At 42.2% G+C, this 26,235-nt stretch overlaps 2 protein-coding genes across 6 annotated transcripts in view; one reads left to right on the forward strand and one right to left on the reverse strand.

Moving 5' to 3' along the window:
• taok1a (TAO kinase 1a) lies at nucleotides 1–13,924 on the reverse strand. Of its 5 annotated transcripts, none has more exons than XM_080459794.1 (20): nucleotides 13,460–13,924; nucleotides 9,818–10,066; nucleotides 9,366–9,437; nucleotides 8,813–8,914; nucleotides 8,679–8,724; nucleotides 8,485–8,581; nucleotides 8,263–8,376; nucleotides 8,083–8,174; nucleotides 7,808–7,901; nucleotides 7,631–7,712; nucleotides 7,377–7,544; nucleotides 7,076–7,276; nucleotides 6,319–6,444; nucleotides 5,494–5,730; nucleotides 4,324–4,452; nucleotides 4,039–4,242; nucleotides 3,653–3,892; nucleotides 2,815–3,027; nucleotides 2,477–2,659; nucleotides 1–1,455 (listed from the first exon to the last, which is right to left on the reverse strand). In XM_080459794.1, exons 2-20 carry the CDS (start codon nucleotides 9,947–9,949, stop codon nucleotides 919–921), a joined length of 3,069 nt encoding a protein of 1,022 aa, XP_080315920.1. In that variant the 5' UTR covers nucleotides 9,950–10,066; nucleotides 13,460–13,924; the 3' UTR covers nucleotides 1–918. The 5 variants fall into 5 exon arrangements, with proteins under 5 accessions (XP_080315920.1, XP_080315921.1, XP_080315918.1 ...); XM_080459795.1 differs by having other exon boundaries at nucleotides 13,610–13,905; XM_080459792.1 differs by having other exon boundaries at nucleotides 7–1,455; nucleotides 2,806–3,027; nucleotides 13,460–13,916.
• The window catches only part of tsr1 (TSR1 ribosome maturation factor), a 22,506-nt gene continuing 7,765 nt past the window's right edge, over nucleotides 11,495–26,235 (forward strand). The window contains exons 1-8 of the mRNA XM_080459797.1: nucleotides 11,495–11,509; nucleotides 15,997–16,188; nucleotides 19,252–19,355; nucleotides 19,445–19,673; nucleotides 19,834–19,968; nucleotides 20,097–20,551; nucleotides 22,014–22,158; nucleotides 23,933–24,117. Coding sequence (XP_080315923.1) covers nucleotides 16,071–16,188; nucleotides 19,252–19,355; nucleotides 19,445–19,673; nucleotides 19,834–19,968; nucleotides 20,097–20,551; nucleotides 22,014–22,158; nucleotides 23,933–24,117 — 1,371 coding nt within the window. The 5' untranslated portion in view covers nucleotides 11,495–11,509; nucleotides 15,997–16,070. The remainder of the gene's footprint in view (nucleotides 11,510–15,996; nucleotides 16,189–19,251; nucleotides 19,356–19,444; nucleotides 19,674–19,833; nucleotides 19,969–20,096; nucleotides 20,552–22,013; nucleotides 22,159–23,932; nucleotides 24,118–26,235) is intronic.

Genomic DNA, 26,235 nt, shown 5'->3' on the forward strand with positions numbered 1-26,235 from the left:
ACACACGTTTTGCTTTATAAAGTGCTTTGAAAAAGGCAGCAGTTTGAAAAAGGCACTACTAAAATAAAGAGCTTGACTATAGGATTGTTTCTAAAAAGGCCAATGAGTCTTTCCTCACACTCTCGAGTACCAACTAAAGACGTCAAGCCGCCGACATGGCAGAAGTACTTAAATAAACATCTTTAAGACTCGAACCAGCTTCCCTGAATATGCCGAGGATAAAATCTGACTGAAATATTTGTGACACGAGAGGCTGAAGTGAAGTCCAGCTGATCAGCAAACGAAGATGATGAGATGCAAATGATTAAAGTTGAACCGTGTGAGGCTGTTTTCAAAAGGCACTGAAGTTGTGTTGTAGCTTACTCCTAAAACTGGTAACATGTATTTGGCTCTGGATTTGTTGGATCTGTCAGGAAATAAGAGGCTTCTAACTAACTGATCACAATGACCATTACAGCAGGCTGGTTTCACCACAGCCCAGCATCTTCTGGGGGGGGGGGGGGGGGGGGGTCCTGAATAAAGTCACTTTACTGTGACGGTTTGATTCCACATGTAGTTAAAACACAAAAGGCTTTTTTTTTTTTCTTTTTTTTTTTTTTAAACAGTGTTTCTTGTGCAAAATGAGAGCAATGGCTGTGAAGAGTACAAACGCGTTTTAAATCGGAGAGCACTGTAAGTAAAAAAACTAATGGGAGTAACATTTTGACACTCAAACTGTGTACGTAACAGAACTTTAAGGATCTGCATGTGTGCCGATAAACTGCCGTGAGGACGGGCCGTGCCTCTTCCAGCCCTTTTGACCTGAGCAACATTTACTTTATCACACATCCATATCTGTACAGGGGGGTTGGGTTGGGAGTGGGGGAGTAGCGTCACAAAGAGAGGCGGGGCGGCGGTGTCTCTGCACTGGCTCGGGCTCTATGTGTAGGAGAGGTGTGACCCGTTGGATATCTGAGACGTGACGCTGGTACTCCTGCCCATGCCCTGCTCACTGCGCCCCCCTGAGGGTGTCCTCCCCATTGCCTGGGGGCTGTTCTGTATGCTTCCGCTGCTGCGAGAGACCAGGGTGGCAGCCGACGCGTGGCCCCACGGTGACGGAGCCCCTCCCCCTTGCACGCCCTGTCCCCAGCCCTGCTGCGTAGACCCTCCTCCCGGACTGGAGTGATAGTGGTGATGGCTGCCCCGGTGACCCGATCCCCCGCCGCCCCAGTGCAGCCCCCCCGGGGAGCCCCCGGAGGGGTGCTGCTGCTGCTGCAGGTGATGACTCCAGCCTCCGGGGGCTCCGGGGAAACTGTTGCTGAGGCTCTCAGGGGAGATGTTCGATAGCACCATGTTGTTGAAGCCCAGGCGCATGCTCTCTGAGTCGAACGCCTCCACTTCCCTGGCCTGGCGCTCCAGGAGGCTCCGGATTCGCTCCATGCGTTCATTCTGCAGGGACAGCAGCTCTTCCTCGATCTGCACAAGGCGGGAAAATAATTAAATGGGATTATGGGAAAAGTTGACGCAAAGTTGTCCACTTCACACTGACAATCATTTCAATGTGTTTAATCAGCATCTTCCAGGGGTTGTGGTGGATCACACTCCGATCATCAGCTGTGTGAAAGCCACCGTAAACCTTGACCCGGTTCAATCGTTCTTCTCATCCATTCATATTCGGTTGTTAAATGACTATTTCTGTTCCCGTTTATCATCATTATCATTATACATGTTATTATAGTAGCTGGAGTAATTAAATTACCCCTCAATCACCACCTCATTTCGAGCAGCTGTTATGAACCACAGACAAACAGGAATAAGGCCACGTTTACACGTCCCCATGTTTTTACAAGAACAGATATTTCCCCCTCCATGTTTAAAAAAAAAAAAATAATCTTCATTGACGCAGACCCGCATAAACACCTGCTTCAGAGCTGCTGCAAGCATGCCAAACCTGTAGGGGGCAGTGTAGAAGCATGAAGTCATGATAGCTAATCAGAATACTGGAAAAAAAACACGACATCACGAATTGTGACGTAAATCTCCACCTCCCCCCCTTTAGATGCAACCAGAGTTTATCCAGGCCTCCACTGAGGCCGGAGTTTTCAGGAATCATTGTTTGTGGTGAGTCGTAGCTGGTTTATGTGTAAATGTGCAGCCCAAATGCAGAGAAATATCACAGTTTTTTCAAAATACCTGGGTATGTGTAAACGTGGCCTGTGGGAAAGTGGGCTATAGCCAAACCCCGACGAAGAGGCTGGAAGTCTCGCCTCATAGGGAGAATGTGGAGTCTGGTTTGGGCCTGGGGAACTTTTATTGTGGGGTTTGCATGTTCTTTATGTGGGTGCATGGGTTTTCACCTGGCAGAATGTATTCCACTAATAGTCAAAAAACATGATTGCTATTAACTAATTAACCAACTCTTCTACTGTCCCTGTGTCATAGAAGATGAATGGATGAAAGTGGTTGTGCAATACAGAATAATGAATGTAGGATGAACCTTTTGCTCCAGCAGGGCCCTGCGGAGGGACACCCGCTGCTCCAGGTCCTTCCGCTCTCGTTCGTGCTGGGAGTCCGTCTGCATCTTGATCTTGCTCTGGTAGGCGTTGAGCAGCTCCAGCTCCTGCTGCAGCTGCATTCGCAGGCCTTGGCCCTGAGCCTCCTGAGTCTCGTCCAGGCGTAGCTGAGAAAGAGAGACGATCAGTATCAGGATCCAGGCAGAAAATGCGAACGAGAATATTACTGATTAGGAGGTCGGTTAATACAACACTGGATTTGCTCTGAAAATAGAATGCCTTCGCAATTAGAATTAGAAATGTTTGGCATTACCAGACTCACCGCCTGGGTGGAAAGCATCTCATTGATGGAGTGGTCATACTGCTCTGCCAAGATGGCAAGTTTTCGGTGCTGCTCCTGCTTGAGCCGCTTCAGAACAGCCTTGTGCTCCGACTTGGGGGTGGTCTCCAGCAGATGGTTCCTCAGAGCTTTGTACTGCCTGGTCTGGATCTTACACGTGTCCTGGAACTGCTTCTTGATCTGGAGCTCTTTGGACTGTGGCGAAGAGCAGAGATCAAATCAAGCATGCTTCTTCAGGTAGATGAATTCTGTTATCCTCTATTTTGGATTTCTTTTTCTTTGTTATGGAACTATTTCTTTGAAGAACCAGAACACAGATTATACATGTTGCTCACACTTTTGTGCATGTGTCACCAGTCCTTTACACTCAGCCTGAATGGAATAGTACTGAAAGGTGAAATATATAGAATGAATTTGTAAAAATTATTATTTCTCTGAAGTCAAACACCAACATTTATTCATTTTAACTTAAATTGTAAAGATTGAATATTTAGTCATATACAATCACATTTGTATGAGCCTGTAGGAGAAGGGGAAAAAAAGTTTAACTAAATGTGTTTAACTCATTTACTTCCACTACCAATGATGCTGGCTGCACCCGTATCAAGGAAACGAGCAAACCGTAGCTGAAAAATGACCAAAACCATAGAAAAGCCCAGCTTCATTCTGAAGGTTGAATATGTCTTGAATTGAATTAGATTTTAGCAGGAGGGGACAAAAGAAAGGTTGCAGATCAACGCTGTACACTACGGTACTTGGATTTCACTGATGATAAGAATTATTAGAGCTTCATCGGTCTCAAAGTGCTCCACACACAAACCTTGAGGCTCTTGGGCTGCTGGCGGACCTCCATCACATGCTTGCGTCGGAGCTCCCTCTCCCTCCTCTTGTTGTACTCCTGCTGGTTGGTGAGCTCCGTCTGGTGCTGCAGGTGGGTCAGCTCGGCTCGTGTCTTTTGGATGGTGTTGAGCTGGCGGAACTCCAGCTCCTGCATGGCCTCGTGGTGCCGCTGAAGCATGGCGCGTTCAATGTCTTTCTGGGTCTGGCGCTTGTTTAGCTCCTGGTCACGCGTGTATTGAGAGAGGGAGACCCACAGAACAGGAGTTAGTCATCAACCATAGAAAATGAGGCAATTAAAGCTTGTTACGATGATTTCAGTGTTTTACCACTGAGACTGAGCGCAGTCATGAAGGAGAGAGTGCTGACCTCTCGTACTAAGTCCTGCTCAATGTTGTGACGAGCAATCAGAATCCTCCTTTTGAACCTGCGGCACTCCAGCTCCAGGTACTGCCTCTGTCTGCGCTGCAGGTTGGCCTCCTCCTCTGCTTGGAAGTGCTGGAAGTTCTCCTTCTGCTTGGACAGCCACTCCTGCTTCTCTTTCTTGGGTGTTGACTGGTTTTCACTCAGCTCCTGAAGAGAAGAGAAGTCACGTCACAAACAGAACCTTCAGTTCAGATAAACCGGAGCACGCTTGGAGAATAGGACTCGTACCTCTTTGAGTTGATCCTTTCGAAGTTTGTATTCCCGTTTCTGAGACTCCAAGAAGCTGTTGAGCTCTTTTTTCTGCTGACTCAGGATGTGCTGCTGGAACTTCTTCTCATCATTGCTGAATGTTTTTGCCTGATTGAGAAACACGTTGCCACCATCAGTCTGGTTATATGATGTAATGAATAAGTAATCGGTGGCCGAAAACACAAGAGGTTGTCTTCAAACGATTATTTCCATCACTGAAAATTGCAAGGCTGTCAGTTTGACAAATTAATAATATGTCATTTAAATTTACAATACCAAGTATCAATCATTCTTTTATTTGTCTCATCACTGTCAATTGGCTGTTAAATTGAATTGTATCACCATGCTTAAAAAGTGATTTGCAAAATAAGCTTGACTTATTTTCCTACCTTGCAGTGACAATATATTTATTGGGAAAAAGAAAAAGCTAACATCTGCAATATGACAGATATACCTCTGTTATACAGAACAACAAACAATATCCCATTATGATATGAAACCTTTCACATTACATATTGATAAACGTACAATAATCATTTCTATTAATCAGATTCTGTGCCTTTTAAGAAATAACTTGATTTAATGATCAAGTTCAAATGTGATCATGCTTTAAGTTCGATGTAATAACATTTATTCTATTCATCTAATTATCAGCTATTTTTAATGAATATTTTAACATTTTATGGTTAAAAGTGACAATATGTCAACATGTTTGATATGTTATTGCTATCACGTGTTTAATAAAAATATTCATATTATAAAAAGATATATTTATATCTAGAACATATTTTTTCATTCAATAACTCATTTTTAACAATATAACTTTGTTTTATTCTGTCTGATCACTGCGACCAAAGCGTGTATATATAATATTGAAGTTTTATCATTATTTGGCAAAGTTTTAATTTATGCAACATATTTACAATAATTCTGTATTAAGTCACCGCAATATAAAGGAAAAGGTTTAACTGGTGTTTCCAGTTAAACTGTGACAAAGGTTGCTGATGTAATATGAAAGTTTTTTGCTCGTTTCTCAATATGACATTATAATGTATTACTGAATTAAAATGCAACACTTTTGAGGGTTTCTGCTGTTGCGGCGTTATGCATCCGTGAGCAGTAATTGTTTTGTGCGGGCTATGAACGTACATCTTTCTCCATGGACGCCTGGTGTTTCTTTATGAGTTTCTCCATCTCCTGGGTGAAGCTGTTCCTCTGGTTCTCCAACTCCTTGTCTAGTCGGAGCCTGTGCTCATCCATCTCAGCCTTCAGCTTGTTTTCCAGAGCCATCAGCTGCTTCTGGTGCTGCCGCCTCATCCGTTTGTAGCCCAAAATCTGCTCCCGTAACTCAGAGTCTTGCTCGTGCTCTTTAATCTGGCGGGTGAGCTGGTAAACGACACACATTTATTTCACACTGGTTGCACACAACAAGTTTTTCGGAGACGATAATTAATATTTAAGGCTTTCCTGTAACTTTCATAAATGTTTCAAGCTGCATACCAACATGGGTTCAACAGGAAATATATACATATTTTCTTAGCTTTTAAATATCAAATTTTTTTTCTTGATCTGGGGGATATTATGTCACAATAACGATTTAAGTCGTGTTTATCAGCTTAAAATGTTCCATAAAATTGTTCCAAAACTTATCATGAAAGTGTTTTCACATCCTCTTCCTCTCTCTGTTGATCAAAGTCAAATGCCTGGTAAGCTACTCTGCAATCCGAGATCTTGATAAATCCTAAATTCAATAGAAATATGTACGTATCCTCGCAGTAAATATCCTCTAAAGTACATTTAGCGCATACTGAAGCTTTTTAATCCAATCCGGAATTCAACTGTTTTACATTTTAGAAATACGGAACCATAATATCTTTTGGACATCATTTTATAGGGCCAGCCGGTATAAGAATTGTTATCTGAAACATTAAGCAGGTTTCTTCTGGTCTATTAATATATTAACAGTATTCTTACCACTGAAGCTGTGCGTATCGTAGCAAAATGTTCGCGGTTTCGTTTTGGCCGTGGAGCGTGTGCAGGAGGGGACTGTGTCTCAGTTGGCCGGTTGTTCGGCTCCGACTCCTCATTGCGAGTCTCCTCCTGAAAGAAACACAGGTGGAAGTCAGCAACATAATACGATATTGTACAGCATGTGGCCGTGGGAAAACACGAGCTCTCCTGCTGGATTCATAGTAAATTCATAAATTAACAACAAAACTACACTCCAGAATGAAAAGAAAGTGTGATTGCAGATTTAAGGCCATTGCAGACTCCCATAAGAACAAGAAGGAAAGTTCAGCTGTGACGTAGGCTAGCTGCCGAAAAAAAAATCCTTGTTGGGCAGGAGAGTTCATACTCCGAGAAGAAGCTGTCGATATTGCAGGCCACGCCCCCTCACCGCAGCCACATATCTGTGAAGGGGCGTTTTAACTTTTCAACTGCACAGCTTATTTCTCGCTTTAAATATTTTCAGAAATACATTTCGCTAAACTGTTTCAGTAAGAAAAAGGCAAAGCTTGTGTCGGAGCGGCGATGTTAGTCCGGTTTTAGCCGCCGGCGCCGACAGCCCTGAGTGATGCGTTCATGTGCATCACGTAACTCAGAACTTGCTACATGTTCACGAGTTGAGGGGCTCATACAACCAAATGATGTTATTCTAGTCGGCAGGACCCAGGAGTGCCAAATTTTGTTCTTGTTCTTATGGGGTATGACTCCGCCTTTAGTGTCTTACTGGCTTGAGGTGTATGACAGAGCTGTTGGACATCACTGTGTGGTCTCTCTCCATGTCCACTTCACTCTTGTCATCACCAGCATCTGTTAGACTGTTGACAGAGCTGCTCTGGGAACTGGCACTGATTGACATGCTGGGGATGGATTGATTGCTCCCCACGCTGTTCACCGTCCCCGTCCTACCCACACTGTGATCTGCCTCCTAAAAACAACACACAAGCAGAGTCACACGATTACGACAACAATGTCAAATTAAGACAGACGGGGACAGAGGAACGGTGGAAACGAATCACATGACAGACCTCCTCTTCATCTTGTGCCTCAGTAGTTGGGCCATTGTGGGCTTCCTGAAACAAGATCTTCTTCATCTTACGATACTGTAGATTGTCTAGCTCCCTCACTGCATCCTTCGTCCGATTTATCAGGTCTATTAGAACCGATTCTGGTCGCTCACGCTGGACAAACGCATGCTGGAGGAAGAATACAGAAGCACCTCAGTATTACATTTCTGAAATGTAATGATACTGCTACAGCCAACTAGAAAATAAAACTTTACCTTTAAGAGCTCCTCCGAGTTGGGACGATCTTGTGGAATTTTCTGAAGGCAAGAATCTACAAAGTTTCGAAAATAATCCGTCCTGGAGTTGAGAGATGAAACCGTTTTTCAATTAACCTCGAATGAAAAAGAAATGAAAACAAGCTTTGGATCTTTCGAATGTAACTGTGCACTCACCATTCACTAGACTGCAGTGTGGGGCTCTCATTCTGTGCTATGTGGTATAAGGCACTCATTGCATTCATGTTGAACAGTGGCGGTTTCCTCTCAGCTACAAAAACAAGACACATGAGGTGTTATAAAAAAACAAACAAAAAAACAAAACTGAAGGGCCAAAGGAGCAAGAAGAACGCAGGCTAAGAGAGGTTTATAAAAGTATGCAAAACATTGTGTGGGTGGAAGCAATTCAACAATTGTCGGATTGATGCAAGCCAGGCAAAATAAAAACAAACCTAATTCAATGCAGGTGATTCCCAACGACCAAATGTCCACCTTCCCATCATACTGACCCTCGTCCATAGCTAAAATGACTTCTGGGGCCATCCTGAAAGACGACAAAACACAGAAAAACATGTAACTGGTGATATGCTGAGACGAGAAAAGCGATGTGTCCATGTGTTTTTGTGACATACCAATATGGAGTTCCGACAAATGAGTTTGCAGGACAGGCAATGGAAGCAGAACCAAAATCTGCTAGTTTCACTTGCCCCGGCTCTGTCAGCAGGACGTTTCCTGCCTTGATATCTCTGTCGAACAGGTAAGAGACGATGATTACAGCTCCGCACAGAGGAGTGAACACCTGAGGGCAACACAACTTGGTGAGCCGCGTGCTCCTCAGCACTGGAAATACTCACCGGTGAATCATTTTGTGGGAGTGAAGATAAGCCAGGCCTTGAAGAGCACCATGGGTAATTGCAGCGATTTCAACTTCTTGCAGAGGTTTTTTGTGAACTGGGGGAGATGTCCATTGATGTCAAGTTAGAAAAAATAAAATAAAAATAAAAATGAGTGGGATTACCTTGCGAGAGGCTTAAAGCTTTTAACTTACCTTCTAACAAATCTGAAGCAGAACCTAAACAATACTCCATTACAAGCTGCAAGAAATCAAAGAGACATTTGTGTTATCTTGTACTTTATCAATATATAGACGACCATCATCCCTCACCGACATGTTGGACTTACCCAGGCGGTGTGCTCTCGCAGGTAGCATCCTTTGTACTCTATGCTGTTTGGATGTTGTATTCTTTGCAGGAATTTCACCTCTTTGATTATGTCTTGCCATTTCTGTGAACACAGTGAGAATCAAAAGGATTGCAAACGCAAAAAAATACCCTACATTCAGTCAGTTTGTCCACATGACATAAGTCAGTGAAATTGAATTGAATAGCTTTATTGTCATCATACATGGGGGCATGATGAAAATATAAATAGCTGCCAGTGAACAGTGCATTGATAACAAAAACCACAAATAACATTAAACGTACATATAAAACAAGAGTTTATTAGAACTATTAAAAGTTACAATAAATGCAATAATAGGCATGATATATATAATACAGTGTGAGAGGTGATAAAATGAAAACTAATAGGATAAATATGGGCAGGAGATTGCCCGTAAGCAGTATTAGAACCATTAAAAGTAACACTGTGCGTTACAGTTTTGTGTTCAGAAGTCCGATGGACCAGCGGAAAAAGCCATTCCTCAGCCTGTTCGTCCTGAAAGTTATCGTCATACCTCAGTAGACTGTTTCCCGCTGTAAGACATCTTCTTGATGGCAACCACCTCATTTGTCCGTGCATCCTGTGCCTGTATGATGAAAACATTGCATATTGGTCTATGTCTTCCTCACTTTATCTACTAATCTAAGATCTACTTTATCTGGCTAAAAGAGTAGAACAGACGTGCCAGTGTTTATATTTTACAATATCAAAAACATCTCCAGTAGTGTAGCGGTGAGCACTGGGGCGTGACTGGTCCAGTTTACAAAACCTTGAAATTGGGGTTAATTGATGACTATATTTTCTGTAGGCGTGACAGCATGTGTGTGTGTGTGTGTGTGTGTGTGTGTGTGTGGTTTGTCCTGTGATGTATTGATGATCGGTCTATTCTGCCTTCACCCATAGGGAGCCGAGATCAACATCAGTTATATACAGTGGATATCCAAAAGATGTACTTGAAATACTCACAAAATATACAGCACCAAAGCTGCCATGTCCGATCTCACGCAGATCTGTGAACAGCTTCTCCGGGTCCTCTTTGAAGAAGAGCTCAGCAATTTCGGGGTCCTTCAGGCTCCCCGCCCGATTGCTGTTGGGCATAGTGGGGAGACGGGGGCAATGCCGCTGTCGCCAGGAACTATCTGGGTCTGCGACAGCGACGCGAAAGCCCCCACTGATGGCTCATCTGCAGGACAGTGGTTTCATGTGTGGTCAAAGCTGGGAGACAAAAGAACAAGTACAGTGTTAAAAAAAAACAACAACAATCTTCTGTCCACAGTACATCAATCAGAAATACCAAAATGTTGATCTGGATGTTTTTATAATGTAGGTGTAGCTATAGGAATATGTTTCCATCGCGTAATAAATGAGTGAGCTTCTTGAGCCAGTTTAATCCTGAGCTGAGCCGTGATGTCAAGTGCAAATGGCCAGTCGGAAATCCTGAGGAAGCAAGCGATAAAGTCTCCCGTTTCCGTGGTAACGGCAGCCACAGTAATGAAATCGGCGGGCCGTGTCCTGACAACCTTTCCTCTCACACCTTCAGTTTCTGGTATGCAGACAGACAGATGTGAGGAGGATACAAAGATGACTGCCGGGTGACAACAAGCTGCTTCGCTGAGTGATCGATGCCCAGGCCGGGACAAAGCATTCATGTGATCGGACTACTTGTTAAACCTGAATCTACTCAGGTAAACACACGTATGCAAACACTGTAGATATCATCTGTCCTCAAGAGATTTAAGTAAAGTGCAAGTTAACCAAAGTCAAAAAGCATTCACCGATGAACGGATACACAATTGTAAGAAAACACACATGAATAATCACTTTTCTGTGCTTAAAATGTGTAAAAATGACTTGTTAAAGGATTCGGCATGGATCTTCCAGTAATATCTAGTACAATTAAAAATGTTAACGTGACTTGATAAGTGCCGAAACTCTGAAATAGACAGTAGTGTGTAGATTAACTGAATCACAAAATGTCAGGCTATGGTATAAGGGACATGTGTGTCTCCGTTAACATTTGTTAGCGTGTCGTTTTTCCCCCGCTAAATTTTCAGAATTGGCAAGAATTCAAGTCCCCACCTCCACTGTCATTAAATGCTTTTTATTATTGGACCGGTTGGTGCAGCTTTACTGTGGTAGCAGTAGCATATACGATAAAAGATCACTGAGAAACGTTTACTGGGTCCATGTGGCTCAGATGATCGGTTGCAAACAGATGCCGAGCTGACGCTCCAGTCACAAGACTTCTTTCCCAGCCCCGGGAGAATCAGCACCCAGTCCAACCAGACATCTTTTGTCTCACAATAGCACTGAACAACTCACTATTCTACAGAGACGCAGCCTCAAGTAAAGGCTCATTACCATGTGGGACTGTGCCTCTTTATTGCCATTGTTCTTCGTCACATTGTTGCTCATGAATGAGCTTTGTTGTCATCTCCCATGATAGTGTGGAAACGTGAAGTCAGAAGTGAGCGGCGAGAGCCGATACCTTCATAAAACACCCTTGCATTCCTGTGCGCATACGCACGCACGCAGGCAGGCACGCACGCACGCACACACACAAGAATGTAGCAAGACAGGACAACAAAGCTGGAAAGCTGGAATTCTCAATGTATGCCCTGACTGCGCTGCATTTCCTGTTCGCACAGCTATAGAGAGGTAGGAATGGGCCCTGGTGAGCATTTTTACTGTCTCCCTCGACACAAACAGCACTCACACCGCTTCATACAAACATTACGACTTCAAATCGAAAGTGGGGTTTTGCGATCAACGGTGCACAATATAGACACTGCATTGATAAAAACAACAGCCGCGGACTTGCATTGGAAAATTGGTTTAGGTAGAAACATAAATCTGTTAAGTCAAACACCAATATGTCATGTCAAAGAAAAGAAATGATTCTCTAATATTTTAACAAGTGTATTTAAACAAACAGACCTCAAGCACAATAATCGAGATAGACTGGGCCTGTGTTTGTCTGTGGGGATGGGGAGATCTATATTTATTTTATTTGCCTTACTTTTAAGATGAAATCATCTTTTCTTTGGTATAAACTTCAGCTCTGCATCACCTGCTCCGTTTCACTCTGTGGCAACTCGCCTCACTGCAGTTGCATCACAAGTGGAATTGGGAGTGTTTACACGGAGGTGTCACTTTCTAACAGCTTATAACATGAAGAAAGTCAAACAAATATATAGAGCAAAAAAACAACAACACAGACAAGGATGTGAAAACCAATTTGAGCTGTCCAGAAGCCCCTGAAGTCAGCATCAAACACTCACATGACTCCACAAATATAAATGATAGCCACAAAGACACACAAATGCCTAGAAATGAATTCAAAGATGCTGAAAAAAAAAAATAATTTAAAATTAAATATGACAACGGGAGATTGATGCTTACAAATCTCCACCAATAACCAAAGGAGATAGAAGAAATTACAACAAAGATTACTTCATTAGGTACACTTATACAATCTAATGTGGTACAGTACAACCGTTTTGCTATAAATTCTACTTTTATAAAAGTAACATGTTGCAATTTTACTTATGAGTATCAAAGAGGTTTTAATTTAACGATATCTTTATTTTTGGGACAATGTCACTTGTCCAAATGTTGGCGATTTGACCAACCATCTCCCCGTGTCCATTTCTCAATGGGTCCTTGTGCAGGATTCCGTCTACCCCCAAATTGGTCCCAGTGGAGGTTGAATGGGTGACTAATGGTGTAAAGCATTTCGAGACAACTGTATAGCGGGGAAATGCACCATATAAGTGAGGTCCAATCATATATGCATTTTTGTGGTTGTCGTTCAAAGTTGTATTGAGCTGGATTGTACATGTTGAGTGAGGTTTCATAGAGTTACGTTGGAAGGAGAAACACTGACCATTGCAAGCAAAGCTTAACCTTAACTTAATCTGCAAAGCCAGTTTATGTCAGAACTGATGCACTGAATCACATGATATGGTCCGAGTGTGTGATGAAATATCCTGTGAGTTCATTAAGGGGGGGGGGGGGGGGGGGGGGGTGTCTTTTCCATGTCTGTGCCCAGGGGGGCAGTTTGTCTCATGGCCTCTAACACCATCATACATAACATTAACATAAAAAACAACCTACAGCACAGATTCTGGTCAAAGTCAAAGATCAGTAATGGTCTCAATGTGTTACAGTACTGACTCCACATGACACTGCTGTACAGATTTGAGTTCGCATATCTACTTGTCTGACTTAAAAGACGTGTGGATTTGTTAAAAAGCGTCTCGGGTGTGATTTGAGAGCCGTCTCTTTCCCCCTTCAGCTGAACGAAGGTCTAAAGTGTAAAATCCCTCCTAAGATGTGCGCAGACAAATCCGAGCTCCCAGCTAGCCGGAGACGTTAGCTCCACACCAAAACTTCACGTTAGCCAAGTTACGTGTCACATCGCAAAACAGCCCCGACAGCCGCCACGACGCGTCTGACGCGGAGAAAAAAACAAATCTAACAACCACTCAAATAAAGTCCAAGTCAAACCACCTTAAACAGGAGTCTCGGGTCGGAAAGCAACGCTACGTTAGAGAGCCAGCCTGAGTGGTGTTTGCTAAGTTAGCTTAGCCGTTAGCAGGAGCTCACCCTCTGGTGACAGGCCGGCCTCCAGGAAACCGCCGTGAATTCAACACAGTCTGGGATTGTCGCGCTTTCCCACAACTTTCATCCCGCGTGCGGCGGCTCCGTGCGTCAAATCCCCGCGGTCCCCGGTGCTGTCAGTCGACGAAAACGTACGCGTCGGGTGTGAATTCCTCCGGCTTTAAAAATCCACACCCTGCTGGAAGTGAGCGTTGTGCCAGTGCGTCCGCTCCAAAGATGGCTGCCGGGCCGCTGCGCCGCCACCTCCCTTCGTGAAAAAAACACGGAGGGGAAAATGTGAGGGAAGTTCAAACGCCCCCCAAATAAACACCCAGGGGTAGAGTGGCGGCCGTGTCCGCGGCGCGTTGGGGTCGTTTTTTAGCCGAGTCGCCTGCGGGAGACGCGTCTTCCTTCTTCCACACTAAACGGCAGCAGCTCCGCCCTGCTGCTCTAAACTCTACCTGACCCATTAAAAACAACAGAGCAACGAACACCACCCTCACTTTACCCACTCTGACACGAGAGCGTGAATATTCATCGTAGCGTTTATGTTATTTAATAATCTGTCTAATATGAACGTGTAGGATTAAATACGTGTTGTAGCTTCCTCAGAATATAAAGATAATAAAGATGCATAAAGTACTTTCAAAAGTTTCTGTGTCGTCATCTGGAGAGTAAAGCTGTGGAATAAATTAGGAATGGAAATAAAACAAATATCAAGTATAAATTGAGTTTGAATTGGAAAAATATATAAAGGACTGATTCTTGAGAAGTACAATAGTTCATATTTGCGTGGGGTTGATTGTTAAATGAAGAAGATTGCATCGACATTTGTCGTGGTTTCTTATAAGCATCTGTGCAACTGTTCGTGTTAAATTAAATTGTAAGGAACTTTTGTCACTGAGTGGTTGACAGGGATATAGGAGTGTTTTGGGGGTAGGAGTAAATAGGTTTATACTTCTTCCTACTCCTTTTCGTTCATGCAAACGTTGATCAAGGGAATTGTGATGTTTCTTTGTTTTTTTAAATTCATTTTAAAGTTTCTTTTTTCTTTCTTACTTATTTTCTTTCTTTCTTTCTATGTGCATGTTCGAAATAACGGGTCATCCATTCATTCAATAGTAACTGGTGGTCTCCTGTATGAGCCCAGTCAGGGGGCTTTCTTTGTGGAGTTTGTACTGGTTTAGTTTTCGAGTGCAGTCTTGGTCTCGAGACCATATTTTCAAGGTTTTGGTCTTGACTCGGTCTCACTAAATATCAGCTAATCAAACAATATAGATATAGGTCACACAAAAACCACAATATTCACCAGTATATATTGTTTTATTAAAGTGAAATAACACCAACATATATATCTGGGTTACAAACCCTTACAAGCGGTGCAAGAAGAAATCAACAGCCAAGACCGCCACCAACTTCTGAAATTAAAACCTCTGAAAGCAGAAATATAACTGTGCATGTAGTGCTCTGATTTTCACAATGCTTAGATGTGTCAGTGTAATTAATGATGGTAAACAAAGTCAGAAAATATCAGGAATAAGAAAATATCACCAGGTACAGATGTCTTTGCACTGTAGTAGAAAACTAGAGTACTCACATTAAATCCACTCTGAATGTGGAAAAAAACATGAATGATATTATATAATAACATGGATAATCTGGGCTATTTAAATTCACAGAAAAATATCCACTAAAACCCAGAATATACAGGGACTCCAATCAGAAACAGAGATTGAACATCTGACAACTCCAGGGGTAAACACCCTGAAACCCAATGCAAAATCACTGCATGTACTCTGCATATATTCGGGAACAAAAACTGTTGTTTTCTATTAATTTGCGGCATTTGACTAAGAAATAGTGTACAAGTTAAGATTTTCTCTAATCTGAATGGAAGAAGTAGGAGCATGGCATAGTTTTTCCATGTATATTCCTTTCTGCTACTCAATAAACTGAATGGAAATATTGAAAACACAAAATACCTAACATAGTTAGAGGGCTTGCATTAAAAGAGTCTACAAACATTACATTTCTGACAAAAACTGAAAGAGCAAAAGTTTAGTTTTTGTACAACTGCAAAATAGGCTCACCTTTAAGGTGCTTCACCATTTTAGCAGGACCTGGTCTACTTTGGTATGTTTATTTATTTATAGTAATGTAAACTGTAAATTCTTCATTTTTAACACACATCATGACATTGTAAGATATCTTTTGCTCAAGAGGAATATTTATTTCACTTTGTTTTTTATATTTAAAACATATTAATTAGATTAAGATCAGTTGATATGGTTGATGTTTACCAATTATTATCCATCCCTTTCTTCTTTCAGGGTAGTTTTCCAATGACGTTTCAACTTGCTCTTGTGTAAAGACAGACTTGTCACTTCTGGTGAACTCCAGCATTTCATAATTGAAAAACAGGCTGACTCATCAGAGACCGATGAGAAAAATTAGTAACTCTCATGGGATGATAAAGATGACATAATTCCAGCAAGCCGTCTTTCCAACCCTCCCTGTAAAAAACAAGTGTGTTTATTTTACAGAGAGGACTCGTGAAGACACGCCCCCGTCGTGACGAGTACGGAAGTAAACCAGCCCACTCTCCCACGTGGTGAAGATGGCCGCTGACGGGGAGAAACAACAAGGCCACAGAGCCGGCATTTACAAACAGAAAAACAAGGAACACAAACATGGCAAGCACCGGACGAAAGGGGAAATGGGGAGAGAAAACAAAGGTGAGTCGTGGTTGTCACGCAGCGTCAGGTTAAAGGTGCGATTTCAGCTGTGGGCTGTGTCCTCTGCAAACACACGTGTTGATTTTTCTTCTGCACGAGAGGAAGAAGTTCATGAGACCTGAGGGAGATGTGATTAAAAAAGGCATTTTGCAAATCTTTCGCTTATCTGCTTCTATCTTGGATAAACCGACGGCACAACTGTGTTCTCAGTCCTAAATACAATCACAGACTCTGATCTGATCTCTCTATTCAAAACGTCCTGCTATTGATTTCACATTGTTCAATCACTTACAAGTCAACATGCATGTTTTGAATAATCCCATAGGTGAAACGTGTAGAATTGCAAACAGCACTGTGCAACTTTAAAGTCTCATTTATTGAAAAGCATGTCATCATCAGAAATAACGTTTGTTTAACACATTTATATAAGAATCAAGGATGTTTTCTATGATCAGATTGATCAAACTCTGGTTCAATGAAACCTATACAGCTTTAACGATACTCCCAATTATAAGTATGGCAGAAAATGGCGTGTTACTGTTATTTTGGGAGATCACAACATCAAGCCAACCTGTTCAATTGCTCATTAACGTAAAGGTCTAATTATCAAATTACACGACTTTGGCTGTGCCTTTCTTCATACAGATCAACAGAAAAATCTGGATATCTTATTTATTTGCTGATTACTTCTACCTCATTGTGGCCTGACATATCTTTAGACATCAGAGAAACTTCTTTAGAGGCAGCCACACGTGGTTTAAATAGGTGACGATATTCAATAAGTGGGAATTCAATGAGTGAAGATGGCTAATTGATATGGAAGCAAATATGGCTCAAAAATCAATTTGAAATGTATTAACAGAAATGCTTTTTCATTTTCAGATTGAACTGCATTTTTTGAGTCATAAATACAAATTAATGATCAATCATCCAAACTGCATTTTAATTTTCTCATACAAGACTGCTAATTCTGTGCTTTAACTAAAATGAAAAAGAAAATGATGTTTAAGTTTTAATTTTCAAAAGATGCCCCAGCAAATAGTGACTAAAATTAATTTTGAAATGTCAAATTTGAAAATTAAAATGCATTAGCAGAAATGTTAATTATTAATGCAACATCCAACCTGCATTGTCATTTTCTTATTCAGGCTGCACATTTTGTAACAGAACTCAGGCCCTGATTACACGACAACGAATTTGAGTGTATCCGCAAAACTTTCTTCACTTTTGGGGGTTTCCTTTACGTTTTTAATCCGGCTCCCAAGGTGGAAAGATTCTTTCACGGCTGCTAATCCCTCCTGCAGAGACTGATGGAGGCTACAGAGCCTGTTACTGCACATGCACATCTCCCTCCCTCCTGCTGATTCAGTTGTAAACAAACATGGCGGCCGCGTAGTGGTACGACTCGCGGTCTATATTCTCGTTTTATCGTCCAGATCTGTAGTTTAATAGTTGAGACTCTCCCCTGATAGCATCAGATGTGTCATCAGTCCATGCGGATGTCAGGTGCTCTCCATTTTCTTCACGTTAATAATGTATTGTTCTCTGTACACACGTCTGTGTAGTTTCATTACAAAATCAGGCAACAGCGCCTTCGAGTGGCCCGGCATACGAACTACATTGTTGTCTCTGTGCCCGCTGCTGCAGTGTAAACGCACAGATTTTTTTGTAGCGGATTAGGTGTTTTCACGTGAAATGTTGTCGTGTAAACAAGGTTGGTTAACCTCTGCTTTAACTACAGTTTGCATAATTAGACCATAGGAGGAGCTTAGTGTTTTCTAACCTCATTTTTAGTTTTGACACTTGAATCCGAGGCGTAGACTTTGTTCTAAACAATTTGAAAAACAGTCTAAGATGTGTCTCTGGTGGTTGAGAAGCTGATTGTGAAACAGAACGAGAAAGAAAATGTAATAAATCAACATTAACTGATTCATACTACAATAAAAAATAAAAATTATGATGGAAATCTCGACTGAAATGTGTCGATGACACAGCGCTTGATAATATAGACTATTGCAGAATATGTGATTATATACCATATGCTAAAGATATAGAAATATAAGAAAAATCTTTATGTTCGTGTTTGCCAGAGAAAATGTTGGTCTTCTGAGATATCTTCACATTATTTGAACCAAACAAGTTCAAACTGTCCCAAGCGCTGCTTTGATTTGCTTGATATAAATATTTTAGGATCACTGAAATGGTCTTCAAGACTGAAAATAATGTGGATGCTGAGAGACAACAGAGATATCCAGGGAAAAATGTAACAACATATGAGTTTCATAATCTTAACGTAAGGACAGCTGTTGTGTTGTGTAGGACTGCAGTGCGCTCTCCAGGTGTTGTTGAAGGGTTCTCAACTCAGCGTGTGTTTTTAAAGCAGAAGCGATATTGTAGACATCAGTCAGAATGACAATTTGCAGCTGTTCATGCTTCTCCGGCAGATTAATTGACTCACAATTGTACATTTGACCTCGGGGATCTAACCTACTCAAACACTACTTCATTGTAATCTGTTTGCTTGATGTTTTGGATGCAGGCGGGGCTTGATGCTGCAATACAGAAAGTGGTGATTCCTTTATTATAAATTCTGATTCGAGGAACAGGGTTGTGGTTTATAATTGAAGATAGCTGTGAGTTAATTTGTAAGTGGCAATAGTTCTTAATAAGCTCCATAGTCCGTATATTTAGTTTGTGGGGGAAAACCAGGGTGCTAGGATAAAACCCACAGGCCAAGGCACAGCATGCAAACTTGACACAATTTTGAACCGTGATATTGCTGTGAGGCAACAGTGCTCACCACTACACCGCAGCTTAGCTTCGTTCCACACAATAGCAAACTTTAGGGTTAAGTGGTGCAGTTTTCCACTAAATTAAACTATGACAGCTTCTGTCGCTGTTTGTTTTACATTGTGCAAATGCTGCGAGGATGAAGTATTCAAATCAGCGTGCAGCTTAATGCTCAGTATGTAAATGTACTACTTCTTTATGATGAACACATGAAGTGCATCTTTTTCCATTCTGTACTGAAGCAATAAATGTTTATGTTGAACGGTTTCACAGGCAGAGTGTCGGTGGTGACGCTCACCAAAAAACAGAGAAAAGAGCTGCGGAAGATGGACCGAAGGCACAAAGCAAACCAGCTCCGCAGGAATAAAAAAGACATGGTATGTTTGTAATTTTTGATTCTGGATGAATCTTTTTTTAAAGTCCTCTGTAATGCGTTAGAGTTTCCGTCTGTCTGTTGCGTCGGCAGGTCTTGACAGAGAAGCGACGGCTCGGCAGCAGGGACGGGCCTCCTCACCTGGTGGCTGTGGTGTCCCTGCACGCCGCCGTGGATGCCGGCGCCGTCACCAAGCTGCTGCGTGGAGAGGGAGCCGGTGGGGTTGTGCATCACGAGCAGTGCGTCAGTGGAATCGCCGACAGCTTCGGGCTGATCCTGCCTCGCTTCAAACAAAGGTTCATCTTTCTAAGCCAGAGCACAGGTCAGTGTTGATGAATCTGCAGAAAGTCATTCAAATTAAACTGCAGATTTTCATGTGGGAAAATAATTAGCTTTGTTGAGGTGATATGAAGAAGACTCTGATTTGACTTGTCACATGACTGTTTCCCCGCTGAAGCTTCTGTGCTGGTTTGTTTCTGCAGCTGACATACACTCCCTGCTGGATGTGGCAAAGATTGCAGACAGCCTGGTTTTTGTGCTGGACTCTGCTGAAGCTTGGGACTCCTATGGGGAATACTGCCTCTCCTGCCTGTTCGCACAGGGCCTTCCCAGCCATGGTGAGTCTGAACCCTTCAGACTCCTCCACTGGTTCAGATATTGCTTCTTCTTTCCTCTGGAGTGTCTTTTCTTTTTGTTATATATTTTTTTTTTACAAGTTCTTGTCTCTCTACCAAATTCCACGCAGCACTGGTGTGTCAGGGTGTGGCTGATATTCCTGTGAAAAAGAGGGTTGAGTCCAGAAGAGCTTTGTCAAAGGTCATCGATGTTCGATTCCCAGACACCCGCCTCTTCACGCTGGACACGGAGCAAGATGCCTCTCTGCTTCTCAGACATCTGGGTGCACAAAGGCAGAGGAAGTTGGGTTTCCGCTCCAGGCGGTCCCACCTTTTAGCTCAGCAGGTCACTTTTACCCCCAACAGCCCTCCCGAGGGGACGGCTGGCGGACCTACGGGCCTGGGCACCCTGCGCGTCTCAGGTTATGTCCGTGGTCGTCCGCTGCGGGTCGACAGGCTGGTGCACATCAGCGGGCATGGAGACTTCCAGCTGAGCCAGATCGATGCACCGTCCGACCCTCTGCCTCTGAACCTAACGGCAGCCAGGCCTGCAAAGCCTAGGAAAGGGCGAGATGTTGACATGATGGTACGTTGCTTTCTTTTGTTTGTTTTTTTAACTCCCCAGCAACTAAATGATGCCCTGAAAGTCTGTGTTAAGCAGTAATTTATCTGTTCTGAGTTTATCCCTCTGCAAAATAAATCTACATCAACCACTCAACTGAATTCAATTCAGTTCAACTTTATTTATAACGCACTACATACTGCTTTTAACAAAAAGAAATCCAACTAAATGAGAATGGTAACGATTATGAGGTTTAAAGATATAACAGAAACTACTGAGATTTATTGGTTGTTCTTTGCTTCTTACTGTAGACATACCGGACGCCCAGTCACTTAACTAACGCTGTTGACAAATGTGCCAGAAGTTGCTCTGATGCTTGTAGGTTCAGTCTCTTTTAACAGTTACTGCAAATAATTGATAAACTACCTTTGATAGAAGTGGATTTAAGTACCTGGTGAAAAGTGGTGACGAAAGTGACGGATGAAGCTGCTAATCTCAGCCCTTTGATCAAAGTGACTTGAATCCACTTTTCATTCTTAAATTTTGAGGAGATTTAGGGAAAGAGACCAGCTGGATTTTCACTGCAGCTCAGGACATGACCGTTTAGTTTAGAGCTGCAAAAACCAGCATAAAAAAATCGGATGCAGAACGACAGGAGTCACAGTATTCTCATATGATTCAAACAACAATTATCAAACACGTAGAAAACCTTTATAAACCAACTTAAATATGCTTTACACAGACTATGATATAGACAGTTTAAAGGTTTCAAGAGATGCTACTATTAATTAATACAGAACCAATCATCTGATAGGTGCCGGATTTATTTTGAGTAAGATATTTCCAGCATTTTAGCTAAATCTGCACAATCCTAGGGTATAAAGATGAATTAGGGGTTGTGGAGCTCATGCTATGCTGTCTACAGAGAGTAAAGAGTGTCAAGGTTGAAGTTACTTTACACATGAGTAGATTATTTCTGCAGTAGCAGGAGAAGGCGTCTGTCAATAACACAAGACACATTAAAAAAAACAAAAAAAACTGGACAGTAAAAGCAGCATAGACATGGACAGGTACTCACTCACATCCTCACTAACTTTATTAAAATGAATGAATAAATAAAAGAACCACTAAAATACCAATATAAAATAAACCGTGTTAACAGTACGATATAAAGTGACAATAGACAGGTAATAAAGCAACTCGGATCTTCATTAACTAATAAGATGAGACCCCAAAATAAAGTGCACTAACACTAGTTTAAAAGAGAAATGGCAGTTGGAACAAAGTGTGCAGTCTTGAGTTTAGGGACTTTAAAAGAGTGTGTTTGGGATTACTTAAAGAGACGGAAGAATTACAGACGGTTTACGTCTCCATCTGTTGCTTCGTCTTAACGGGTGCTTTAGACAAACTGCAGAATTCATTCTGTTTTGTGTGCAAATGTTTGCTTCTCTCACTTGACGCACTCGGTGACCTGTGCATTGTGCAGGATGGAGGTGAAGACGAGGCTCCTGTGCGGGTGCTGATGAAGGCCGACCCGTCGAGCAGGGAGAGTCTGCAGGCCGAGGCAGAGGTGGACCCCATGGACGGAGAGCAGACGTGGCCGACGGAATCAGAGCTGCTGGAAGCTGAAGGTGCAGATACAGAACCGAAACACTGATTTTCAGATGATGTCAGTAAAAGTATGAACTCGGGCTGAACGATTTTGGAAAACAATCTAATTGTGATTTTCTTTCCCTCAATACTACGATTGCGATTTAATATGCGATTATTTTTTCAAGGTCGTCTTCTCATGTACTTTTCAACAAACACAATCAATAAATCAATCTGTATTATAATAAACAACATCAGCTTTATTATACATAAATTGTTCTTTCTTATAGGCGAGGCTTACGTTAAGGTAAAGTCAAATGAAGCATGTATTAATATGAAAGACAGTTTATTTATCTTCTATTTCAATTACAGTTGTAAACTTACTAAATACTGTGACTTGCAGTCTTGTAAGCGTTCACCACAACAAGCCAACCGCTTTTCCATTGTGCTTATCAAAGCCCTAAACCAGGCTTGGACACTATACTAATGCAGGGCTGGACATTAAGGATCAAACTATTTTTGTTCCATGGGGACAATGTGGGGGTCTGCGTGACGTCATCATCTCATAATAAACTAGTTCTGTCTTTCAAACCTCAGAATCACTTTATTAATTCCTGGGGAAATTCTTTAGCAAGGCAGCACAAACAGCAGTGCTTCCAGCTCAAACAACACACAAATGATTGGGACTATTTCCAGGGAGTTTAGCACGGAGTAGGACGCAGCTTCACAGAGGTGTGAATCGCCTGCCATGGCGGAGGAGCAAGCTGATCATTGTTTTGATGCCACGGTCAGTGCCGTTCTCCTCGGAGAGCTGGAGTTTTAAAACGGTGACGTCTGTTGACAAAGCGACCGCCTCGCTGTACAACTGCTTTGCTAACATCCACGTTGTTGTGTTGCTTTGAGGTGTTTTCAGTGTAAAATCCGTCCAAACAGCAACATGTTGTCATAAAAAGTTGGATAGCCACAGTGCTACTTCCCTAGCCTGCTCGCTGGCTGCAAACTGTGGAATGGATTTCCTGACTCATTACGCCTCGTCTCATTGAGACCCGCCTCCCTTCAGGAAATCCAGTCCACAGTTTGCAGCCAGCGAGCAGAGCAGCAGCAGGGAAACACTGGAGTCATTTCAGCAACAGTGAAGCAGACGAGGCTTCATGGATCAGGAATCTCCGCAGGTTGGATCGGAAATTTCCGATCAGTGAATTACGTTGATATCGGATCCCGGATCGGATCAGCTCCATCCCTAAAAACCACTAGCCCGTTCGGGCAGGACACGCGCGTCGTCACGTGACCAGATCACGTGAGCAGTCAAATCGCAGCCCTTGTAATTAATAAATCCCGTTTTATCATATCGCGATATTATCGCAAATGCAATTAATCGTTCAGCCTTAGTATGAACCTTTTGTTCTGCGTGAAGCGCTGCTGGTTTGCTTGGCTTCATTGAATAAAACCTTTGTATCGGCCTCAACATGCCTTCAAGTGATCAAACACCGCTGCGATGAAAGAGACTTAACAAGCATTCGCTCACTGTGACATGTGACATTGCCGACACACATCACACTGCCTCTAATTACAGTCCTATAGAAAACTGCTGTGATGATTATTGTCAAACAGATTTTACAGAAACAACTGTGATGCCATCTACCCGTACTTGAAACACCCACATATACATGAAACCTCTCAAAATGATATCTGAAGTGCCTTTTCTTAAATCTAATGAAATGTTTTTAGTCTTTTATATTTGACAATATCCAGTTTTATATGCTGGAAAAACACCGAACGAACAATCTTTCTTCAACCTTTGTTTTTGCTTTCCAGAGGCCAGAAAGAACAAACGTGTAATGAAGGTCCCCAAAGGAACGTCTGACTACCAGGCATCATGGATTGTTGATGAAGACGAGGAGAATGACGATGTGGATGAAGAAAGCAGTGATGATGATGATGATGATGATGACAACATGATGGATGAAGCCATGGATAGAGATGAGGAGGAGGACACTCAGGTACAGATTTATACTGTTTTTGTTTTATGAATCATGATTCCAGAGAGCTGTAGTCTGGTGAAAGGACCACGGGTTGAATTCCAGTGACATGAAAGTCACTCGACCAGAAAAAAATCTTAAAAATAAAAGTTGTCACTTCTGCACAGAGTATAAACCAACAAACGAAAACAAAACCATCACCTCTCATTTCCACTAATTTCCAACCCGCAGTTGCCCAAATCGATCACACCAAAATTGACAAAATTGTCTTAAAAAATAAATGAATAAAGGAATTGTAGCCATCAAACTCTGTTTTGGTTTTGCTGAGTGACGTCATCTTGGGAAACCTGCCGCAAGGGGTTCTGGGATATCAAAGGTGGCACCGCGGCAGCTCAAGCCAGAATATCACCATTTGACAGATTTAGCCTGAAAAAAAGCCAGACGTTCTCAAAGGAAGAGTTTTCAAGCTACGAGAATAGCCTTAAATTCTGTGAAACTGACCGGTAATCGTATTTTCAATACAAATCGAGATCGAGTATAACCATGGGGTCTTGCTTTGGGGAATCTTCGGGCGTTTCCGTGACGCTAAAAATGTCGTCAAACCCAGTTATCTTTCACGAAATATAAATGCAGGAAATACATGTTTGTCTGAGTGTAATGATGGATTTCCTTCAGAACGGTGTTTACAACGTATTAGAGATGTACAGCTAAAACTAAAACTGGTTTTTAGACTTTTGAATTTTTCCCGTGTGGATTCTGGTGGAGGAACTTTAAACACGTCCAATAAAGTTATGATGAGCAGACAGATGGACACTAATACTACAAATCATGAGCAACAACAGAGTAGGATATGATAAAATGACAAAAATGACCCTTTCCCCTATTTGTGAATGTGATTTTATATTATTTAGTGGATTTCTGAATCAAGAAATGTTAATGATAATGGAAAAATCTGAAGATAGACAGTCACCTCGCCTCTTAACTCAATTCAAAACACTCAATTTACATGTTCATGCTACATCCTACCACACAGTTCGTAACCACGTGTCAAAAAGCAAGTGAATGAAAAACCTCTAATGGTTACACGCTATGTGGATAATGTGTCAGCCATCATGAGTTTTGTAAACTAAATAAATACCTTTAAGAGGACAGTGTTGAGGTTTTCTATGTAGTTGGGTTCCGTTCACTTCAGTTGAGATTACTTTCTAATTTACTCATTACAAACGCAATTGGGGAGGAGGCACAGATCACAAACTTCCACTTCAAGTGACATAGAGGCCTTTCTAATCCACCCAGCTAAGTTCAGCAAGGTGAAATGGTGAAGGGACTTTACTTAATTACAGACAGACAGACAGACAGCAGGGTTAAGGTGGAAGATCCAACCACAAACCTTTGGACTGGAAGATGACCTGCTCTACAAACTGAGCCACAGTTAAAAAGAAATGTACATTTTTGTTTTTCGAGCATGCATTAGGTTGTTTTTAACTCCGATTTGTGTTCATATTGGATGAAATTCTCATCTGTAGCTTCTTTATCCAGACTACTGGTGTAGGAATGCTGGAGCGTTTCCTAGCTGACTATGCGTGTAGGCCAACATCTACCCTGAACAGATGGCCAGTTATTATACTGCAAACATAAACACTGATATTCATAGTTGGGTGAGGTACTTGGGGAGAACATCCAGCAGGGTTGACTGAGAATGCTATTGTGATGATTTACTGAACCACCATGCCATGCCTCCTCATAATACTGTTTTATCTTAATCTTCAATTACTTACAAGACATAGGGATTACAAGCTTCCTTTCTTGCAAAACTTGTTTGAACGTAATTTTTAATCATAAAAAAATCATAAATCCTTCCTGTGTTCATCATATTCTGACTGCCATTCGGTTCAAACCTGAACACACCTTCAGGGTTCGATTACACAGCTACTCCAGGTTGTCATGGCGATGTTGCGGCCGAGGTCAGACGGTGTAATGTCACTGAGGATTGGGGGGGGGGGGGGGGCTGTGATGTGCTGGTGCTTACGTGACCCACGGTCAGTGCACCTGGCGGCCGAGAGGCACTGTTTGTTTTCTCAGTGTCTGTCTGTGGCCTGCAGTGCCAGGCTGCTCACCACAACAATAGTGTTTGGAGCA

This window comes from Lipophrys pholis (genome assembly GCF_963383615.2).
Source record: "Lipophrys pholis genome assembly, chromosome: 3".
Classification (NCBI taxonomy): domain Eukaryota; kingdom Metazoa; phylum Chordata; class Actinopteri; order Blenniiformes; family Blenniidae; genus Lipophrys; species Lipophrys pholis.

Excerpts from the sequence above, each read along its gene's own strand:
- taok1a (XM_080459792.1), bottom strand. The coding sequence starts at position 9,949 with ATGCCCAACAGCAATCGGGCGGGGAGCCTGAAGGACCCCGAAATTGCT. Across the intron at positions 8,725-8,812 it reads TGCGAGAGCACACCGCCTGG|CTTGTAATGGAGTATTGTTT; the intron begins GTAAGTCCAACA and ends GATTTCTTGCAG. Across the intron at positions 7,545-7,630 it reads ACTCGGAGGAGCTCTTAAAG|CATGCGTTTGTCCAGCGTGA; the intron begins GTAAAGTTTTAT and ends TTCTTCCTCCAG.